Source organism: Emydura macquarii, unplaced genomic scaffold, assembly GCF_026122565.2.
Source record: "Emydura macquarii macquarii isolate MOO-44397 ecotype Brisbane River unplaced genomic scaffold, CSIRO-AGI_Emac_v2 contig_312, whole genome shotgun sequence".
In the NCBI taxonomy this organism is placed as follows: Eukaryota; Metazoa; Chordata; order Testudines; family Chelidae; genus Emydura; species Emydura macquarii.
Genome location: NW_027130449.1, coordinates 2,390,184 through 2,413,322, shown reverse-complemented (window position 1 = coordinate 2,413,322; position 23,139 = coordinate 2,390,184). Strand labels below are relative to the sequence as shown.

Below are 23,139 nucleotides of genomic sequence, written 5' to 3'. Positions count from 1 at the left end.
TGGAATTCTATGGCTTTGCGATGCAGGAAGTCAGACAGGATGATGATGGATCTCTGTGAGCACAGCATTTTTACCAGTGGATTCCAGGGGAAATGCAGGTGTGAATTCCCATTACAATGCCCCTTGGCCTAGTCAGTAGGGCCATTTTTCTGATGTTGACCCTTGCCCCTCATCTCCCCACCACCCGCGAGGAAGCAAACTGAAATCACCACACCCATTTCACACTGAATGACAAGGGCACCCAGTCACTACCAACGCAGTTACAGTCCAACCGGAGCCCGAGAGACAAGAGATACCCCTTATTGGCACATTGGACTGCAAACAACACAGGTTAGCAACCAAACAAGGTGGCAGGTGCGTACAACGAGCCCCCTTGCTGCAGGATCAGCGGGGATTGAATTTGTGACCTTCATCACTAAAAGCAAGAGCCGCTAGCACTCGAGTTACAGGAGTAACTCCTGTAAATAGTCATGGAAGTAGACTCTTATCCGAGCCAGCCACTAGCCGGGGGATAAAGAACTACACTCTTCGCATGGGTTCCACGTCGTGCTGCCAGAAAGGCTCTGGGCTACAGTCGAAGAGATCTGCTCTGACACAGACGCTGTATGTGACCCTGGTCGAGTCGCCATCTCTCCGTGCCCCAGTTTTCTCCTCTGGGAACTGGGGCTGCCCCGGCAGCAGCACAAGGAAGTGGTGAGGTCCAAGAAGCGCTCGAGCCCCGCAGACGGCCATGCTATAGAAATGCAGCGTCAGCGCCCTTCCGGGCCCCATCCCGGCAGTAACAGCTGAGATCAGCAGGGAAAACCAAAGTGCCCAGCTGCCTGACGAGGAAGAGAAAAGTGCTGCCGCCAGAAGCGGGAGTGGAATGGAGTATCCACGTGAAAAGCCAGCCCTGCACCTGGACCAAGGTCAGAGAGACCTCAGGGCACCTGGTGGATGGTGCTTCACCTGGCCAACCTAATTCTTCCACCAGTTCAAACCACTTCCTTAAGAGAGGACTTGATGTCAGGAGTTTGTCTGGGCCAGTCTCTGGGCCACCTGCAGAGCTACCAAGCTGTTGGAGGCCCTTATTAAATGGGATTAGAGGCCGGATTTCAGTCCAGAGTTCATAGACACAGGATAGTGCACGGAGACGCAGGCAAACACAGGGGCTGAGCCTGTCAGCGCAGTGCATCTCCCTTATCAAATAACAAACAGCACTGTATTGCACAAACTGTCCCATGCTCCAGTTCACCAGGGTGCTACAGGGAGCTGGCCTAGGGACTTGACCACTGCACTGGGTCTCAGGGGTCATGGGCTTTATTCCCAGCTCAGCTGCTGGGTGACCGTTGGCAAGTCATTTTGCTCTGTGCCTCAGTTTCCCCATCTGCCCAATGAGGATAATGATACTGGCCTCCTTTCTAAAGCACTTGGATGAGACAAGCTAGGCATCGTATCTGGGACAGGTCTTTAATTGACCCTGTGACCTGCCTTTGTAGGATGTTCCATAATCCCTTGCTGGATCCCAGGTTTGGTTTTTGCCTCTGCCCCTCCCGCCCGGCTGCTAGAGACGGCAGCAAAACAAGAAAGGTTCTAGTTACATTTTTCGGCTTTGCACTGGCGTTTTGTTGAGCCTCCTGAGATCTGGTTCTCATTCCTGATTCTAGATGGGCTGGCTCGGTGCTAGATTGGGTCTTATCTGGATCCTGTTCCTTTGCTCAGCTGCAACAGTGCCCTATATCCTCTGGGGTTGTAGGAATGGGGGCCACTTGGCCTGTATTTCTGACCCACGGCTCACATGTTCAGACAAGCAGACAGACCCCAGAGTGAGACGGAGCCGTGCAGCTAGTCCCCACACCACGGCTGACTGACACTGCAGGTCATTACCCTCCTGCCACAAATCAACGGCTCGCGTTGCCGGACGTCCCAGACAGAGTCCAGCCATTTACTTCATTTGAGTGCAAGCAAACAACCAGGTGGCTGGCTGGGGCTGCAAGACCATGACATCATGTCCTGATGCACGTCTGTCAATACAGGGCTGGGCTACAGACAGCAAGTCTCCCGGGGCTCGGAAATCAAATCCTGGCATAGGCTGCAGGGAGACAGGGCGCTGGGGGGGAGAGACGACACGACGACGGGGGGGGGGGGGGGGGGGGGGAGAGGGACTCACCCAACCAAGTCACCCGTGCATATTTGTGCACATCATAAAAGTCAAGCATGCAGTTTAGCAACCTGGGCTTAAAAGGGGCCGGGGAATGGAAGGACAGGGGGGGCTGCCGGGCAGGACTGAGGGGCTTGAGCAGAGCTGGAGGGACCCACGGACTGGCAAACCAAGGGGGCTAGAAGTGGGCAGAGCCCCGTGGGGAAACTCGCCTGTGTTGGGCTTGACTCTGCCAAGGTAAATGGACTTCACCCTCCTTGGCATTCAGGCCAAGAGCTTCCTGGGTTTGTTGTGGGGGAGAGGGGGTCTGCTGGGTTTGAAACCAGTTTTGGGTTTATCCCAGTCTACAGAGTCTTGGACCTCCTCATCCCACGGGAGTCCAGGCCGGTGGTGACTGAACCTCTTCAGATACCACCTGAAGGCCAGTGACCTACAGCCAGTGACCCTGAAAACTCAGTCCAGACCCCAGATCCCAGCCCTCACAGATGACTAACTGGCCCATCAGAAAAGCCAAGGGCCAAATGGGTTGTGGGGAGTGAACACCCTCACTCGGACACACCTGGGGGTGGAGGGGGAGCCAGCCCTGCATCTGGCTATTGGATAAAGAGTGGAGCTGAATCCCCAGAGCTCCCGAGCCAGCCCCCCGTCCACAACCCCAGGAAGATCATTCACCCGACAACGACAGCACGTCCCATCGGCTGTGTTGGGAGGGGAGGCTAAAGAAAGGGTGGCTGCACGGGAATTACCTGTGGATGCTTTCAGGCACCGAGGAGCTGGTGATTGCTAACAACCGGAGGAGACTGTCTTCTGCAAAGGAATGCAAGGGGGCAGTGAGTGAGGTCAGTCCTGCCAGAAGCAACGAGATCCCCATATCGGCACAAGACCCCCCGGCTGCCCCATGCACCACGCTGCGACCCGAGAGGGAATTCTTCTCCTGGAGGGCTCTTTCCCTGGGATCATCCCCTTTCCCACCGTCAAAGTCTCCACCTTGCCCCTCCTTCTGGCCAAAGGCAGACTGCCCGCGCTGGGGAGGTCACCTAGAGAGAGGGGCCAGTACAAGCAGCAAGCTCTGCATAGCAAAGATGCTCTGAGCACCACTCGGGTCTTTCCTAGGGGATGGGCACTGCCGCACATCCATGCCTGAGCCTCCTTCCTCGAGGCCGTGGCAGACTGGGCGGCAGGAAGGAAGGAGTGTAGCAACTTAACAAGAACCACCCAGTGTCCCCGGGGCTGGCGGGGAAGACAGAGACAGCCACGCGCTTGTTGATCAGGCACCGGTTAGAGTAAAACACCATGCACTTAGGGGCTTCGAAACAAGAGCACTGAGCAAGACGGGGTACAGCCTTCCCCGGCAGCCCTCTCTGCTCCAGCTGCTCCCAAAATGCACTCTGTGCAGACCCCGGTTTCCTTGGGCTCCCTTGTCTGCCCACAGCCGCCTGTGGCTAGTGTCTTGCACTCAGAGTGTAAGCGCTTTGGGGCAGTTTGTGCGGGGTGTTGTTTCAGGACTGGGGCTCCTAAGTGCTGAAAATAAATAACGACGGTAACAACGGACGACTCTCGCTCTCTCCTGGGAAGCCTGCATCTGCACCAGCAGATCTCCTGCCCGCTATTAACGCACAGCGCTGCACCGGTCTGAACACTGGCATAGATGGAGGAGCGTGCTCCCAACCCTGCCCAGAGCTTCCTCCAAAGCCATACACCTCCCAACTGCACTGGGTTGCACCACACGCATCCACATCCATGGTGCAGGCAGGCAACGAGGAACTGGGAGAAGCCGGCCACCATCTGCCCGTCAACATGAAGCCTCCCACAGCATCACCATAGCCACACCCCCAAAGTGCGCTGTTCCTGCCAGGACTGAGGACTTGGGTAGAAGCTCAGGGCAGCTTCTCAAGGAGACAGTATTGAAGGCACCGCTGCGCACAGTGCCGATGCAAAGGAAGGATAGGAAGAGGCCAATATGGCTCCATCAGGAGCTTTTCAATGAGCAGAAAATCAAAGAAGAATCCTTCAGAAAGTGGAGACGTGGACAGATTGCTAAGGAGGAGTGCAAAAGTGTGTAGGGACAAAATCAGGAAAGGTAAGGCACAAAATGAGTTACACTCAGTATGGGATATGAAAGACAAGAAGCAGCAGCTTTTAAAATACATTAGGGGCAAGAGAAAGACGACCGCAAGTGGAGATTCTCTACTTAGCAGGGAAGAAAAACTAATAACTAATGACTTCAAGAAGGCTGAGGTGTTGAATGTCTATTTCACTTCAGTTTTCACTAAAAAGACGAGACACTCAACACAATTAACAACAACGAAGGGGAAGGAACGCAAGCCAAAATAGGGAAAGAATATTTAGATAAATTAGATGTATCCAAGTCAACTGGGCCTGATGAAATTCGTCCTAGGTACTAAAAGAACTAGCTGAAGCAATCTTGGAACCATTAGCAATTATCTTTGAGAATACGTGGAGGATGGGTGAGGTCCCAGAGGCTGGAGAACGACAAACTTAGTTCCTATCTTTAAAAAGGGGCACAAAGAACATGGGGAATCATAGACCAGCCAGGCTAACTCCAATATCTGGAAAAATACTGAAACAAATTATTAAACTATCAATTTGTACACATCTAGAGAATAATAGGATAATGAGGAATAGCCAGCATGGATTTGTCAAGAACAGGTCATGCCAAACCAACCGGATTTCCTTCTTTGAAAGGGTTTTGGCCTAATGAATGAGGGAAAGCAGTAGATGTGATATATCTTGATTTTAGTGAGGTTTTTGACACAGTCTCACAGGACATTCTCAAACACGAACTAGAGAAATGTGGTTAGGATGAAATTACGATAAGGTGAATGCAAAACTGGTTGAAAGACCATAATCAAAGAGTTGTTATCCATGATTCACGGTCCAACTGGGAGAACGTATCTAGTGGGTCCTGGCAGGGATCGGTCTAGGGTCTGGTATTATTTTTTTAGTGACTTGGATAATGGAGTGGAGAGGATGCTTATAAAATTTGCAGATGACACCAAGCTGGGAGGGGTTGCAAGCACTTTGGAGGACAGAATTAGAATTCAAATGGACTTGGACAAACTGGAGAACTGGTCTGAATTCAACAAGATGAAATTCAGTAAAAACAAGTGCAAAGTACTATACTTAGAAAGGAAAAATCAAATGCACAACTATAAAATGGGAAATAATTGGCTAGGTGGTAGCACTGCTGAAAAAGATCTGGGGGTTCTCAGGGATCACGAATCGAACAGGAGTCAACAATCTGATGCAGTTGTGAAAAGGCTAACAACATTCTGGGGTGTTTAACAGAAGAGTCGTACGGAAGACATGGGAGATGATTGTCCCATCGTACTCGGCACCGGTGAGGCCTGAGCTGGAGAACTGCGTCCAACCCTTGGCACTGCACTTGGAGTGACGTGGACAAACTGGAGAGTCAGAGGAGAGCAACAAAAATGACAAAAGGTGTAGCAAACCTGCCCTCTGAGGAAAAGCTAAAAAACTGGCTACGTTTAGTCTTGAGAAAAGATGACTGAGAGGAGACCTGATAACAGCCTTCAACTAGGTTAAAGGCTGTTATGAAGAGGACAGTGATCAACTGTTTTCCTACCTTCAGTGGACATGGAGAAGAAGTAATGGGCTTAATCTGCTGCAAGGGAGATTTAGGTTAGATATTAGGAAAAACTTTCCAACGATAAGGGTAGTTAAGCTCTGGAATAGGTGTCTGAGGAAGGTTGTGGATTCCCCGTTACTGAAGGTTTTAAAAATCAGGTTAGACAAACTCCTGTCAGGGATGGCCCTGTCACAACACAGGGGGCTGGGCTCGATAACCTATCGAGGACCATACCAGCCCCTATCTGTCCCTGCCAGAGGAGAACCTACCAGCAGCTGAAAGCCAAGAGGAGAGGAGAGAGAAGAGCTATCTCCCAACACCACACAGTAACCAGTGGGGTATACACAACCAAAAGCAGTGTGGCCAGGACTCTACTGTGTTATGAACAATGTTAAGGCTTCTAGCACTTGGGATAGGCATCTTTTTATTGCTTTTAATCTAGATAAAATATTCTTTATTCTCCTTTTTAAAAAGAGGCTCCGTCTTCCAGTTAAGGAGCAGAAACCCATACCACGTGACTCCGACAACCAATCACACACATCTTGGGTAACAAATAGTTGAGGCAAACTGTGAACACCTGACTGGCTGAATGTTTTTCCTCACCAATTGATCAAGCAACCACAAACACATCTGTCAGAATTAACCTGTTTGTGGGTAATTCCCTAAGTGAAAACGGGGGGAGGTCAGATGATGACAAGATATTTGCGACATTGCCCCATCTCTCCCAGGCCACACGCTCACACGAGGACAATCTGACCCATGAGCAAGTCCAGTACAGAGCCAAGAGGCCACGGGAGACAGTCGATCAAGCCACACTGGTTAGATTGCAAGTAAGAAATAGGAGACAGCAAGAGAGACAGAAAAAACAGGTGTGAAGGAGAACACACGTCCTGTATTGCGTGCCATGCTGCAGTTCACCAAACCCACGGGATGGGTGCTGGAGAGCCGAGAAGCAGGTTTGCTTACCGCTTCCTTTAGTCCCATAGGGCAGCTCATACGACGATGGGGTCTTCTCCCAAAAGTAATCCTTGAGCTGTAAAAACAGTGGATGATCCCGTGTGTAACTGCAAGGAACACAGAGCGGATTAGCCAAAGGGACATGCAAACCTGAACTGAACTAGAATCTTCAGCTGATTTCACTGTCTACTCCACCCTTTCCCTCACCCCCAGATCGTGCAGTGACAATCCTCCCCCGCCCTGTTCCCTTTGGAGCAAAGACCAGCTCCTGCTTGGGACAGTTACTCACTTCCCTATGAGCAGTGTGGTTTTCTTTTCCACCTCTCCTTGGGGACACGTCGTTTTGTCGTCAACTTGCACGGGGAAAGAAAAACTGTAAGGCAAACAGCAGAGATGGTGATTCCCCCAGCCTGGGCCCCATTCGAGCCATCGTTTGCATGGCCAGCAAGCAGGTGTGAGTCCAAGAGAGAGCAGAGCTCGTCACTGCCAGAGGGTAACCGTCACCTTCAGACCATGTGTCACTAGCAGAGCTTACTGCAGGTTGTCCCAGTGACAGCTTGCCAGAGGAGCCGTGGCAGAGGCTGAGGGAATCTCAAAGTATACGGGACTAAGACTATGCTTTGGGGGTAGTAGCACCCTTCTCCTATTGACTGTCATATCTTCAAATACTGGACTCTTAAAACCACCCAAGAGAGCGAGCAGCATGCAGAGACCAGAGACACAACACACATCTTCAGCTCTAGGCTCAAGCACCAAAGAAAACTGCCTAAAATCTTTTTCAACTGCTTATCCTCTCTGCTGCTTCAAGCCTTTGGGTGAGTTTTCAACTAGCAAAACAAGGTGCATTCTTAAAACCCAGTAACTAACCCTAGGCTCCCCCATTGTCTAACTCGACACATGTTTAGAATTACAAGCCATCTTCTCCAGGATGTCACCTCACGCTAGTTGCCAGGTATTAGCTAAAATGTGTTAAGAATACACCTTTTAGTGAAGACAAGGTTTTGAGGCTCACACACCATGATCTAAGGCCCAGATTGTGCAGGATCGCTCCAATTTCACCTTGGACAAGCACTGATCGGTCCCCCCAAAATCATTCGAGGCCTGGGGCGGGGAGGAACCCCCAATGCGTTGTTATGCAATGTCATTACAACAAAATAGCACTTACTGGCATCCTTCATCTGTTGTTGCCACATTATAATCATGTTTATCCTGAAGTATAAACTGAGACGGTGAATTTCACCAGCTGATCAAGATCAGATGGGCCTCCCTCTTACCTGGCCAGAGGTGGTGTCATTTAGCTATCCCAGACTCCAGCTCTACATTGTTCCTGAGAGGGAAAGCGCGTCCTTTCCACACACCATGAGTCTCAGAGCGAGAGAGCCTGAAACCATCAGGAAAGGGCAGAAGAGGAAAGCCTCTTGCCCCCACTAAAACTTGAAAAAATACACTCACAGATGTATGTACCTTTCTTCCCGGGATATAGAATACCACGCCATCACCAGAACTAACACCAGCCCCGCGAGCATCTTCCATCCTACACCGGGAAGAGAGAGAGAAAATACTGTGATGCTGAGACCATGGAGCCGTGACTGCAGAACATGCAGGGTTAGCACAGGGGAAGGAAATTCACCTCAGACACTGCACTTGTGCCCAGCAGGGAAACTAGATTCAGTGATAAACAGTGTCCCACTTTGGTGCTTCTGGGAGAACTAGGGATACTAGTGCCCAAAAAGAAGCTGGGAATAAATATCAGCACTCAGTGGATGACAGGGGATGGATCACTTGATGATGCCTGGTCTGTTCATTATCTCTGAAGCCCCTGGCATTGGCCACTGTCGGAAGACAGGATACTGGGCTAGATGGACCGTTGATCTGACCCTCAATCAGAACCCCGGATAATTGCTCAAGAAGCTAGCTATTTTTGAAGTGAAAACAACGAGAGTCTTGTAGCACTTTAAAGACTAACAAATTTCTGTGGGCATAAGCGTTCGTGGGCTGCAACCCACTTGGTCAGATGCATGGAATGGAAACCACAGATTAGGAGGTATATATATAGACATCCAAAGCTAAGAAACATAACAATGGGGAGGGCAAGTGCTAACAAAGTCAGTTCAGTTAGGGTAAATGAGGCCTATTCACATTAGATGGTGAGAATCTGTGAACAGTGACAATTACTTCTTGTAATGAGATAACCATTCCAAGTCCCTCTTCAGACCCAGTCTGACTGTGTCAAGTTTGCATATGAGTTCCAGCTCTGCAGTTTCTCGCTGAAGTCTGCTTTTGAAGTATGGCAACTTTCAAATCAGCTACAGAGTGTCCTGGGAGATTGAAGTGCTCTCCGACTGGCTTATAGATGTTACCGTTTTTTATGTCTGATCTGTGTCCATTTATTCTTTTGCGTAGCGACAGTCCGGTTTGGCCAATGTACATGGCTATTCAAGCTGTGAATCGTACCCCGCAACTGCAGCACAGACGTACGCTAAACGCTGATGATTGGCTAAGGAAGAAAACGTTGACGAAGATGGAAAATGTCTGTTAGGACATAGGACATCTGCTCCATCTTCCCCTTCCAATTGTTCCCTGCAGCACATTTTCCAGTGCTATGTCCTGTCTAGTTTTAAACAAGTCAGGCAATGGGATTTCCATCACTCCTTGCTGAGACAGTCCACAGTCTAACAGATCTCACCATTAGAAATCATCTCTGATGTTCATACTAAGATTTCCATTGCTTAACTTCAGCCCATTACTCCCACTGTAGCTAAATCCTCATGGGCGACCTGAAACAAGGTTCTTACTCTCCTCAATTACTTGTCGACTGTTAACATGGTCCCAGATAGCCAAGCTCTAGAAACCACTGGCCCGGTTCTTCTCTTGACTTAAGGCTCAAATCCTGCGAAGCAATGAGCATTCTGGCCCTGATCCAGCAAAGCACTTGCTTAACTTTAATCATGTGATTAGCTGCAACGAACTCAATGGGATTACACGTGTGCTCAAAGGTAAGCACGCACTTAAGTTCTCTGCTGGATCAGGGACAGAGTGTTCAGCGCTTTGCAGGATTTGAGCCCTAAATGAGAGCAGAATCGGGAGATGTGACTTTAGTTTCTTTTTGTTTTGCCGTTCCTCAAACTAAAATAAAAGTCATTCAGGGTGAAAGTGTCAGTTCACTGTGTGTGTATGGAAAAGCAAAGTTTATAATGGCAAAGTCTGATGCACATTCGATCACTCAGGGAAAAATAAAGTTTGACAAGTCCGTATTTCAGCTAAAGATGCAGCAAAACAGAGACCGACGCATCTGATACATCAGTGACAGGTGGGAGACAAAGTCTGATCCTGCAATTTAGGAGATTGAACCTCCTTCATGATTTGAGCTCAAACAGGAACTAGAATATAGGACAAAGAAACGGAACTATTATTAAGAGAATCAGTGCTTACTTTAGAGGAAATGGTTATGATTCTCAGGCTACAGAGTTAACTTCAATGCAAATAACTCTGACCGGGTATAACACCAGAGTTACGGGGCCAGATTTGGGTTGGAGCAATAGGAGAAAGAAGGCAAATGCACAGAAAGCAGCTAAAGGGGAACAACAGCATGGAGCCCAGAATCTGCAGTAGCGGAAGGAAGGAAGGAAACGATTGCCAGCAGATCGAGGGAAGTGATTATTCCCCCTCTATTTGGCACTGGTGAGGCCACATTTGCAGTACTGTGTCCAGTTTTGGGCCCCCCACTACAGGAAGGATGTGGACAAATTGGAGAGAGTTCAGCGGAGGGCAACAAAAATGATGAGGGGGCTGGAGCACAAGACTTATGAGGAGAGGCTGAGGGAACTGGGCTTGTTTAGTCTGCAAAAGAGAAAACTGGAGGGGGGGGGGGATTTGATAGCGGCCTTCAAGTACCTGAAGGGGGTTTCCAGGAATGATGAAGCTAGGCTGTTCTCAGTGGTGGCAGATGGCAGAACTAGGAGCAATGGTCTCAATTTGCAGGGGGGGAGGTCTAGGTTGGATATTAGGAAAAACGTTTTCACTAGGAGGGTGGTGAAGCACTGGAATGGGTTACCTAAGGAGGTGGTGGAATCTCCATCCTTAGAGGTTTTTAAGACCTGGCTTGACAAAGCCCTGGCTGGGATGGTTTAGTCGGGGTTGGTCCTGCTTTGAGCAGCGGCTTGGACTAGCTGACGTCCTGAGGTCCCGTCCAACCCTCATCTTCCATGATTCTATGCACATGAGAAACACACTGGAGAGGTGTGTGTCATACAAGATGACAGAGAGGAAGCTGTGCTCCTTGGTAGAATGATGGCGCCCCGAGCAGCCCAAAGGAAAAGGCAGTGAGCAGCCCTCAGCAGAGTCCCAGCAAGAGCACACCTGACCGGGTAAGGCTGGGGATAGGTGCACGGAGCTGGGTTATGAATGGTCAAGTAGCTGATGAAACATGGCATTTGAGTTACTGGCACCAGTCCCACAGAGCAATTAAATCGTCACCCATTCCACTGAATGGACTCAGCCAAGGGAATTTGCATCTTAGACAAACTAATCAGTTCTGCAGAACAAGCACTTCCTGCTGTGAATCAGAGCTGCCTGCCAAGCCCTTTATCTGACCTGGCTCTTATCTTATCTTATTTGGCAAATGACAACCCCGCTGGCTGTTTAATCTAGCTTTATTGTTCTTTTACAAATAAACTAGACCTGCTTAGCTGTCTGCCTCCTGCCCTGCTCAGCCTGGACTGGAAATCCACTATGGCATGACTGTATTCGCTCCGGACCATGAGCCTGGCCCCGATGTGGTCCCATCCGCAGCAGCGCACTGCAACCAGATTCACCTGGCCAACAGCAAACTGATCCCCCAGCCTACGGCAACCCCTTCCCTGGCTCAGTGCACCCAGCCTGCCACCCGCCAATCACAACAGTCTCCTCACACCCCTGCCGGCTGCCTCAGGGGCAGCTGCTATCCACCTAAGCGTCCCCCCCACCCTTCCGATCTATCCCACCTACTAGCTGTTAATGGTTGCCCATCACTGTATCATGTAGGTACCAAGTACAGGGAGTTGAAGCTCCAGCATGGACCTCTGGGACTACATCCTAAGTCAGTCTCACATGGGCTGTAGATTCCCAGAGGTTTGTTTTTTGGTTTCCCCCTCTCCAACCTCCCACAGTTTAGCCCAGTCTAAGGAAGAGGGAGAGAGGAAAAGAGGGCCAGGCCAGATACAGTGACAACTGTGCATGTCACAGGAACAGCCAGGCTGGGTCAGACCAATGGTCCAGCTAGCCCCGTGTCTTGTCTTCCCACAGTGGCCAATGCCAGGTGCTTCAGAGGGAATGAACAGACCAGGGCGATTATCAAGCGATCCATCCCCTGTCGTCCAGTCCCAGCATCTGGCAGTCAGAGAGTAGGGGCAGTCAGAGCATGGGGTTGCATCCTGACCATCTTGGCTAATAGACCTTGATGGACCCATCCTCCCCTTCTCCACCTCCCCCACCCTCTTGGAGAAGGCCTCAGAAGACGAGGATTAAAGAGAAGGGGGAAGATAAAAAGCTCACTCCATCCTTCTGCCCCCGCATCACAGCTTGCACTATCTGGGGCACACTGGCTGATCCTCCATGGCAACCACGAAGGACAGGAGATCATGCCTCTGACCCCACTGCAAAGGTGATGAGTCAACTAGAGCCTGACAGAGCCAATGCGGGGACAGAGCCAGGAGCTGGGCCGGTGACTCTCAGGGCGGCTGGTGTCTAAGCGGCTCAGTCTGTCCAGCTCCCTGCCTGGCTTGGAACACTCCCTGCCCGATAGCGGTGACAGACTCCACAGGCCTTAGCTTCCTCCATCTCCTGCCTCGCTCCCAGCCCTACTCCTGCCTTGCTCTGAAGCTGCTCTTGCCTCCCGATTCCGGCTCTGATCCCTGGGCCAGGCCATGCTCGCCTTGGTTTCCGACACCCATCCTGTCCCTTCCCCAGTTTGGGGGTCCCCACGGCACTACCACTCGGTATTAGTTTTAAATGCCGTTCTGTATACGAATCATCCGTGACCCTGCAAAACTCATCTCAGGGAAAGAAGGCAAAGCAACATGGACTCACGGGACTTGGTGACCATTTTTGTCAGCAGCTGAGGCCCCACCCAGTGGCTATTTCTCTCATCACTGCCAGTGCTGGTCACCTAGAATGGGAAGAAGACGACGCTTTGAGTCATGTGTGTCAGACAGAACATCCAGTCATCCTACACACATCCTTCCCCCTTCACATCGCCTGGCACCCAGAGTCCTGTGTGTAGGCAACCAGGGCCATCCAAGAACCTGCATTACTGTGGCCTGAGTGCTAACGATGCAAGCAGTTAAGATTTTATATTTAATCACCACACACACACACGCACCGAGATGCTGATCATATATATCATCCAGTCACACACTTGGGTATTCAAAAGTGCCTCAATGATTTAGAAGCTTAAGTCACTGTTGAAGAAGAGATTTGAAAATTTTACCCATGATTTCTATGCAGAGAGATTACAGATAGGCGTTTACAGGTACGTGACATTCAGCAAGGAAAAGAAAATAAAAAACACTGCAATTTCTGTATGAATAAATACGTTTTGTGCCATATAATTGAAATGTATTAAAGTTAGAGAAATAGGACTGCAGATGTGTAACATATCAGCTTATGTTTCCAAATAAGCAGCTGTACATGCCACGAAAATGCTGGATGTAAATTGTTAAGCACTTTCACAATACTTAAACTAAATATACTATATGCTTCTAATCCGTAACGTTACGTTTATGCAGCTGCATATTATTCCAGAGGGTACTGTAGATCAAGACTAATAACGGTACTTCACTTCCCATGGAGTCCCGGATGCATAGTATAGCTAAATATAAATGACTTCTTAGGTTCTGAGTTAAAACCATGAGCAGTTGTAAATTCAGGCTGCACAGGAGAAAGTTTTCCTCATTGAAGAGTTCTCTCCATATTGTTATCAGGAATAAATTAGATGTGAATACCTGAAGTAGTTCAACTCCTCCTTACCTTAACTTTGCAGCATGGGCACGCATTGTAATAAGCAGATCAGATGCAACAGGCAGGTATTAAAACAGCGCACATCGTATCAGATTGTACTCCTTTGATCCAGCCATCCACTTGGAAGGAGGCAGCCTCCCATCCAAGGGCCTGAAGATTTGCATTTGCTGCCCCGCTTCCTTGACTAGTGCTCTGTGTTTTCTAAAACCGTAAGCTCCTATAGCAGTCTGACTTCCCAAATACCTCTGCTTCAGAAGAAGCCGCCCTGCGAGGCATCAGGTGACTGCACCTAGAGGAAGATCTCAGTGGAAAGGTTTTGAAACCACCTTCCTAATCTCCTTGCGGTTAATTAAGGAAATATGAGAAGACTCTCCACACCCACGAACAGCATATTTACTTCTTTCAGATCAGGTGTCTGCAAGCGGATTTTCAACAGCTCAGCCACTTGGGTTTTTGCAAAATTCCACAATTAAGCCATGTTTCCTTGAAATCTTTAGGCTATAGTGGATCCCCGCAGTGACAGACACCACTCGAGAGCAGCAGGGAAGGGTGCCAGCCAACCAGGCCACGACATTCTTCCAAAACGATCCTGGTTCCACGCATCCATCTTGCTGCTCCTTAGCCATTGGCTGGACAAAGCTCAGAGCAGTCATTCTCGCGTCCCATAGCGGTCTAAAACTCTTCCAGGGCGGTGGGAATCAGTGGTTGAGCTCTCCCTATTCCCTGGCCACTCTAAAGCCAATGTTTACTTTGCCATACGATCCTCATTTCACCCTGTCTCCCACTCAGAGGTCACCAAGTTGGCCAGCGAAAGCCAAACAAAACTAATCAAAAGCCACCTTTATTCCTGGGGGGGGCGGGGAATAGCTCATTAAGAACGATTCCCTTCCTGAGGTGCTGGGGATACACCACGAATCATTGCAGGACGGAACAAATTAATTTCATAACCTTGCAGCTCTGCAGACCCGCAGCACATACTGGGATTTAGTCCTTCGCTAAGTGACTGTACGGGCTGGTGAAGAGGTGCCAAAAGGACAGGCCAAGCGAGGCTTCATTCTTTTATTTCTCCCTGCATTGCCGTCAACGTGCTTTAACCTGGACCTAGCAGAAGCACATGTAGGGGAAGAGCCTACTTCACTTTCCAGGACCCAAGCAGTTAAGTTGCTGGTGTGCTGTGACCATTGCCTACCACCAATTTTGTCTCATTGTTTCCTTGTTCTCCCGTTTGCCGTGCTTGATTTGTGCCAGTGCTGAGTCTGACATGCTCGACTTGGCATTTCACAGCCCCAGCACCTCCGGGCTTGCTGCATCAGTTATGAATGTAAAAAATTGTTAGTGCCTCTGCACCTAATTGCTTGTGCCCCAGCATCTCTTTCACACTGCCTGTCTGGCTGCCTCCACCCGTGCTCTCCTGCCTTATACTTAAATTGGAAGCTCTCTGGGGCAGGGTCCATCTCTTTGTCCTTTGTTCAAGAATCGTAGCGTTGAAGGACAGAAGCGATCACTAGATCATCTTGTCTGACCTCCTGTGTGTGGCCTGTGATACCACCAGCCAGCACCCGCGCAGTAAACCCAGCAGCTGAAATTAGACCCTGGGATTGCTCCCCTCAGGAGACTAAGTTATGGTATGCCACAGGCAGAGAATAGGTGGGACCAAAGTGCACCAATGCCCGAGGCCCCAGCAATGGCAGAGAAGAGCTACCGCTGAGCAGTAACTCTTAGTCTCTTCCAGCCTGGGCCCCATCTGCAACAGCCATTAACAATCTCTCGAGCCTTTTGCAATCGGACCGCCAGCAGGCCTGCCCGGGCCATCAGTGAAAACACAGGAGACCAAGGGTGATCTTACCAGCTGCAAGGGCCTGAATGTGCTGGGTCCACCTACTCCATCCTAGCAATAATAATATCTGATTAATGCTCCAGAGAAAAGCGCCAGACAATCTCTGCTGATAAACATGCCCTGGTGGAAGGGTATGTGTCTTGTCCACACACGCTTGGACAGGAGTTTAACTCCAGCAATTGGATGCATCTGACTCCCCCACTCTTTAACTTCATTGATTCCACAGCCAGAAGGGACCATTGGTAGTCATCTAAGACTGATAAAAGGGCATACCCCTTCACAGCAGCCCCAGGACTGGAACTCACAGCCTCCGGCACCAAGGCAGCCTGACACCTGTGCCCCCAAGCCACCTGCACCTCTGCGGCGAGGCCGCTTTGAAGGTCGACGTGGTGCATGCCTACTTTCTTTCCCGCTCAGAAGTCATAGCCCCTAGGTGCCATTCTAAATATAAACTGGAGGGGGCACTGTTGAGCAATGTACTACTCCACAGCGAGACTGGCCAATACCAGGGGTTTCTGGCTCCTGGGAAATGTCGATATTTTGACATTTGGCTTCATTCCAAAGCGTGGAATTTTTTCAAAATTCCGCGTGAACCAGAAACCTACAAAAAAAAATTGCTTCAGAAATTCCGACCTGTGTTTCCCACACGAAATCTGCTCCCCAGGACCAGGGCAGCTGCTGGCTGAGAGTCCTGGCGGTTTCACTAGCGCTGCAGACCTGCCAAGAAATTTCAGTCAGCAGCTGCTGGGGCTCCCAGGCTCTGCAGCTGTAGGGCAGGGAGCGTGAAAGTCCTGAGAGTCCCCAGGCTCCCTGTTACAGATCTGGGAGCCAATCCTGTTTAGAGCCAGAGCTCTCGGGCACCCAGATGCACAGCGGTGAGCCTGCAAACCCTGGCATGACAGGGCTGCCCTGGAGGTATGGACTGTGGGAAGGTCTGGCGTTCCCAGCACAGCACTGCCCACGTGGCATGGCTTCTGATGGAACCCTGCCAGGGACTGGGTGAAAATTCACCATCCCCAATTCATTTTCACAAGCTATTTGGGGATCATGTGTGGGCATTTGCTGATGAAAAAGTTTGGGGAGAAAGTCCAGACCTTGCCCTTCTGGCTGATAATACAGCTAGGCCACCAGGGACAGAGCGCGTCAGCCTTTTACCCGATGCACTGCGCAACTGCAAACACAAGACAACCCCGGGAGTGCATTTCTGGAGGGGCAGGAGTTCACTGCCCAGCAAATTTAATCTCAGCTGATTTAACTCATTGAGCATTCAGCTGTGTGCCTCTGGACCCCACCCAAGAAGGCAATGCTCTAATTACCCACAACATCGTTGCCCATCTGTCTCATGCCCCCGTGGAGCCACGCGGCTGGCAGGAGTCTTTGCAGATGGGTTTGGCACACCCAGAGTGCCAGGGTGGATTATCCAGGTGAGGAGATCTTAAAACAACAATATATATAACACTTGGCACTTTTCTGCCACGTTCTTTGCAAGCAACTCACAGTGCTGACCAAACCTTAAATCGGCCTCAGCCCATCCTCAAAGATAGGTCAGTATCCCCATTTTACAGACAGGGAAAGTGAGGCATAGGAGTCAAGTGACTAGCCCAAGCTCACAAGTCAGTGGGAGGTCTAGGGATAGAACCTGGATCCTTGGCTTCCAGCTCCATGCTTTGGTCACTAGCCCAGAGTCTCCCTCTGTAATCCCAGCCACGCACACACTGCATCTACTATCCCCATATTGACTGGGTACATCTCACCTCAGGACAGGATGCAGCGATAAAATTTCCAGACACCATTAATGACTGCTTTTCAGAGCTGCTAGTCCTGGAACCCAGAAGGGAGGCAATTTTTGGATTTAGTCCTTACTGGAGCACAGGTTCTGGTCCAAGAGGTGAATATAGCTGAACTGCTCGGTAATAGAGACTACAGTATAATTAAATTTAACTTCCCTGTGGGAGAAGGTGGGACATACCAAAGAAATGCAGGACAGTAGCACTTCACATCAAGAGGAACTATAACAAATATGAGGAAGCTAGTTGAATGTAAATTGAAAGGGACATTCACAAAAGTGTAATACCTGCAACCTGCCGGAAAATTATTTAAAAACACCATAATAGAGGCTCATATGAAATGTATACCCTAATAAAAAAACAATAAATAGGACCCAAAAAATGCCACCATGGCTACACAACAGAGTAAAAGAGGCAGTTAGAGGCAAAAAGGAATCCTTTAAAAATTGGAAGTCAAATCCTACTGAGAAAAATAGAAAGGAGCAGAAACTCTGGCAGATCAAGGGTAAAAGTATAATCAGGCAGGCCAAAAAAGAATTTGCAGAGTAGCTGGCAAAAGACACAAAAACAAAACAGCCAAAAAAAAAAATTAAATACATCAGAAGCAGGAAGCCTGCCAAACAATCTCTGGGGCCACTGGATGATACAGGTACTAAAGGAGCACTCAAGGAAAACAAAGCCATTGAGGAGAAACTAAGTGAATTCTTTGCACTGGTCTTCACTGAAGAGGATGTGCGGGAGATTCCCACACAGAAGTCATTCTTTTTAGGTGACAAATCTGAGGAACTGTCCCAGACTGAGGTGTCAGTAGAGGGAGTTTTAGAACAAACTGATAAATTAAATAGTAATAAGTCACCAGAACCAGACGGCATTCCCCCACGAGTTCTGAAGGAACTCAAATATGAAATTGCAGAAATACTACCCATGGTATGTAATCTATCACCTAAATCAGCCTCTGGACCAGATGATTGGAGGATAGCTAATGTAATGCCAATGTTTTAAAAAGGCTCCAAAGGCGACCCTGGTAGAGGTTGGTAAGCCTAATTTCAGTACCATGCAAAATGGTTGAAACTATAGTAAGGAACTTGTTCTCGCCTATTGGCAGCCCCCCTTGTTCTCGCCTATTGGCAGCAGTCTCCTCTCTCAGTGGGGCCTGCGGTAACTCTGCCCCCAGATGGAGCAAGTTTTTTGTCCCTTCCCCTCAGCATGCCTCGGGGCCCGGGGAGATACCTTGTTGTGGCTCCCTCCTGCCGGTTGGGGCCAAGGGTTTCTCCTTCTCTGCTCCTCTGGCTGCAGAGGAACACCGGCTCCTAGCCCGGGGGAAGTTTCTCCTCCAGCTGCCATAAACCTTCTGGCAGCTTCCTCCTCCTGTGCCCCCCCTTTAGGGAAGGCAGGTTTAAGTACACCTGGAGTAGCCCTTCACTGGGTCCAGGTGTCTCTAATTGCCCTGCAGTAACCTCTCCTCTGCCTTTAGCATTCTAGGGCTCACATACCTGCCCTGGCAGATACCCTTTTGTGGCCATCCGGCCTGACTTTACCACAGAACACAATTAGCAGATACATAGATGATCATCATATGTTAACTGTTAACTGGCTTTTGTGAAGGGAAATCACGCTTCATCCATCTATTAGAATTCTTTGTGGGTGTCAACAAACAAGTGAACAAGGGAGATCCGGTGGATATAGTGTTCTTGGACTTTTGGAAAGCATTCGACAAGGTCCCACACCAAAGGATTTTAAGCAAAATAAGCAGTAATGGGATAAGAAAGAAGGTACCTCTCATGGATCAGTAACTGGCTAATATATAGGAAACAAAGGGTAAGAATAAATGGTCAGCTTTCACAATGGAAAAAGCCGTAAATAGGAGGGTCTCCCAAGGATCTGTATTGGTATCTATGCTGTTCAACATATTCATAAATGATCTGGAAAAGGAGGTCAATAGTGCAGTGGGCAAAGTTTGCAGATGATACAAAATGACTCAAGATAGTTAAGTCCAAAGCAGACTGCGAAGAGTCACGAAGGGATCTCACCAAACTGGGTGACTGAGTAATAAAATGGCAGATGAAATTCAGTTTTGATATATGAAAGTAATGCACATTGGAAAACATGATCTCAACAATGCATACAAAATGATGGGGTCTAAATTAGCTGTTACCACTCAAGAAAGAGACCTTGGATCATCATGTATAGTTATCTGAAAACATCTACTCAATGTCCAATGGCAGTCAAAAAAACTAACAACATTAGGAACCACTGGAAAGGGATAGATACTTACTACCTTATTATCATAATGTAACTATATAAATCCATACTATGCCCATATCTTGAATACTGTGTGCCGTTCTGGTCACCCAATTCAAAAAAGATATATTAGAATTGGAAAGGTACAGAAAGGGCAACAAAATCGATTAGGGATATGGAACAGCTTCCATATGAGGAGCGGTTAAAAAGTCTGGGACTGTTCAGTTTACAAAAGATACGACTAAGCAGGTTACAATAGAGGCCTATTCATTCATGAATGGTGCGGAGAAATGAATAGGGAAGTGTTAATTACCCTTCTCGTAACACAAGCACCAGGGGTCACCCAATGAAATTGCAGGCTGATGGCATGGTCCAGCCAGGGCGTCGCAACCCTTCCTCGGGCCCAGGCTCCGAGGAAGGCCACAGCGCCTTGCTACAGAAATTAATAGGCAACAGGTTTAAAACAAACATAAGGAAGTACTTCTTACGCAGCGCACAGTCAACCTGTGGAATTCGTTGCCAGGGGATGTTGTGATGGCCAAAAATATAACTGGGTTCAAAAAAGACTTCAGAGGATAGGTCCATCAATGGCTATTAGCCAAGATATCAGGGACACAACCCCACACTGAGTGTGTCCCTAAACCTCTGACTGCCTGAAGCTTGGGATGGATGACACAGAGGATGGATCACCTGATAATTTCCCTGGTCTGTTCATTCCCTCTGAAGCGTCTGGCACTGGCCACTGTCGGAAGACAGGACGCTGGGAGAGATGAACCACCGGTCTGACCCAGTATGGCCATTCTCATGTTCTTACGGAAATGTCCCAACAAGCTCCAGCACTGCTTTCCAATTGAGCCACCAAGCACCACACCCTGGTACAACCACCACCACAACACGGTCCATGTGTTCAGAACTTCACGGTAACATAACCTGGCCTTTCTATCACACTTCCCATCCTGCTACTTTTCTTCCTTATTTTGATGTTGCTCCTGCCCCACACGGAAAGGGGAAAATCCAGCCTGTTCATTGTTTGAAACAAAAAAGGGTTTTAATTGAGGGTATGAAACCTTGGGTTATTTGGCATGACAGCTCCAGTTTAACTTGTTTGTAATAAATATGCAAGAGCCACATAAAACCCTGTAATGTAAATCAGCCAGTTATATACATTAACATGTCAAGAAATAAGTCAGCCAAAAAAAAAAAACACCCCACAGCAACTATTCAGAGACAATCCGTAACTTCACCTTCCCGAACACACCCTCAAGTCCCCAGTTCAGACAACCACCTAGCACTTACTTTAGATAGCAACTTGCACGGGAAGAATTCCATAAAGCGGAGGCTGGACTGCGTCCCAAAAAGGAGGGACGAGGCCAACAAAAGCTCACTAAGTGAGACTTAATTGATGCATGAGCCAGGTGCTGATCCTCTACACAGGGACCAGTTGCAGAGGTAGAACAGCAGAGTTACGCATGGAAAACGGGCAACCAGTGCCTTTATATGAGTACATGCACAAGTCCCTGATGCATTCTGTTATCTGGATTTCTTTAACGAGGGCTCAGTAATATAACCTAGGATAAAGATAACCTAGTTTGCTTTGGGAAACAACAGCTTGTTTGCCACACACTAACAGGAGTTCTTCGTCTGCAATATGGGAGACGGAAGTTCAAGTCCCTGCTCCCATTAATATTTAATTATTTATACAAAGTGAAACAGCTTCAACAGGCGAGATTGAGCGACTCCTAACTTAGAAAACCCTGCCATTTAGGGGCACCTGCCTGGCAGGTGGGAGACCAAAGTTCAAATCTCTGCTTCCACCTCAAGCAGAGGGGGGAATTGAACCTGGGTCTCCCCCACATCCCAGGTGAGTGCGCTCACCAATGGCCCTTTTGTGAATCTAGCCCTTTTAAAACGCCCTGAAACACAGCATTTCTGGTCCAACGATATGTTTGGTTTGAGCCAAAACAGACATTGTCAATTCCCTAGAAAATTTTGGAATTTCTGGATTTAGTTCAAGTTGAACTGAAGTTTTGTTTTTGTTTTTTTTAATTCTTCAGAACCGCCACTGAAACTACGAATTGGTCCCAATTTGTAAGCAATGCTGCTCTCAGAACTTGAGCTGATGACTACTTCTCACAGAAGAACAGCTCTGGATAAGAAATAATGGGGAGCATTAGGCAGAACAGAATCCAATTCACCCTCCCGTAGCTCCTGCAGAGTTTCTATGGGGTAAGAAAGAACAGATGCAAAGGGATCAGAGACAAGGCATAACAATGGGGCCATGCATATAGTTGTCGTCCAACCCCATAACTACACTGCAGTCACCTCACGCAGTCAAGGAAAAAGAGTATTTCAGTAGCATCTCTTGAGGCTCATCCCACTGGGACACCACTTTTCTCTCGGGTACGTGCTGGGGTTTAAATCCAGAGCTATCCAAATCAAGAGTTACCAGATTTTACTGGGACAAAGTAACGTAGCCAGCGATTATTACCTTGCAGTGCAGACTGAGACACTCGGGGACATGTAGCTACTTCACAACCACTCACCCCAGCCCAGCATTTTAATGAAGCGGTCAGAGGCTTCTATTAAGGAGAGGCTTCCCCCATCTAGTCTGGAGAGACGCACTCATCTTCCCTTTTGAGTCCCGCCATCCCTCTCCCCACCCCCGCTAAGATGAGTCTCAGAGCAAGATTTACCACCCAGACGTGGAGAGGGGGACCAGACAGCCTCCCAAATCCACTGCAGCAGAGGGTGCCGGGAAGGACCCCTTTGAACGGGTTCAGACAGGACGAGAGCTGAGATTTCATACACCCAGCTCATGCTGTATTCTGCTTCACGTGCCCAGAGAGCTGACAGGCAAGAGGCTTTTTTACCCCTTTGCAACTGGGGAATCTCAGCCATTTAGTCTTCCTCAGGCGCCAAGAAAAATCCTGAGACACAATAGCAGGCAGCCATCATTTCAAAGGGCAACTGTTGTAGACGGGGTTCGACACGAATGCCATCCTCTCAGCGTGATTGGCACACGGGATTGCGAGTTCATCGCCCACCCAGCTGACGGTGTGCATGCCCCCCTCACAGCGTAACAAACTAAAATCACCTCTTCACCTGCTGTGAGGAAAGTCCAGGAAACCCTCTAAACCACAAGGCAATTTCACGCGATGCTGCTGCTCCAGGAGAGCTGGTGTTTGTTTTCCTCTCCCCAGGATGCGTCTGTCTCTTAGTTGGGGGGAGTAGAGGGGGAAAAGAAACAGGAAGGGAAGATTTATCATTAAAATGACGGGGGGCCTGAAATGCTCTGGGAATCCCAGGCAGCAAAGGGTACTGCCAGTTCCCCACAATCTCTTATAAGAGGCCACATGGTGCAAGTCCCAAGCACGAGGGCGGATCTGGGACGTGTAACTCGTCTGCTTTCTATACATCTGCCGAAAGCTCCACTGTCTGTAATCCGGAGATTCTCACATTAGCTATCATCTGCTTTAAATTAGGGATTAATTCTTGGGAGTGCCGGAGTGATTAAAGGCAGATCAGCTATTGGAAAGGCAATCTGGTGTTGGAAGAGACTGAAATCTGCCCA

At 48.9% G+C, this 23,139-nt stretch overlaps 1 protein-coding gene across 4 annotated transcripts in view; it reads right to left on the bottom strand.

The window, feature by feature from the left end:
* The window catches only part of ST3GAL4 (ST3 beta-galactoside alpha-2,3-sialyltransferase 4), a 151,871-nt gene that overhangs the window by 9,779 nt on the left and 118,953 nt on the right, over positions 1 to 23,139 (bottom strand). For 3 of the 4 annotated variants that reach the window (XM_067563625.1, XM_067563609.1, XM_067563634.1), the window contains 5 exons: positions 12,774 to 12,852; positions 8,160 to 8,241; positions 6,997 to 7,080; positions 6,717 to 6,814; positions 2,887 to 2,947 (listed from right to left, as the gene is read on the bottom strand). In XM_067563625.1, coding sequence (XP_067419726.1) covers positions 2,887 to 2,947; positions 6,717 to 6,814; positions 6,997 to 7,080; positions 8,160 to 8,241; positions 12,774 to 12,789 — 341 coding nt within the window. In that variant the 5' untranslated portion in view covers positions 12,790 to 12,852. The remainder of the gene's footprint in view (positions 1 to 2,886; positions 2,948 to 6,716; positions 6,815 to 6,996; positions 7,081 to 8,159; positions 8,242 to 12,773; positions 12,853 to 23,139) is intronic. The other variant, XM_067563618.1, reaches the window with a different exon arrangement.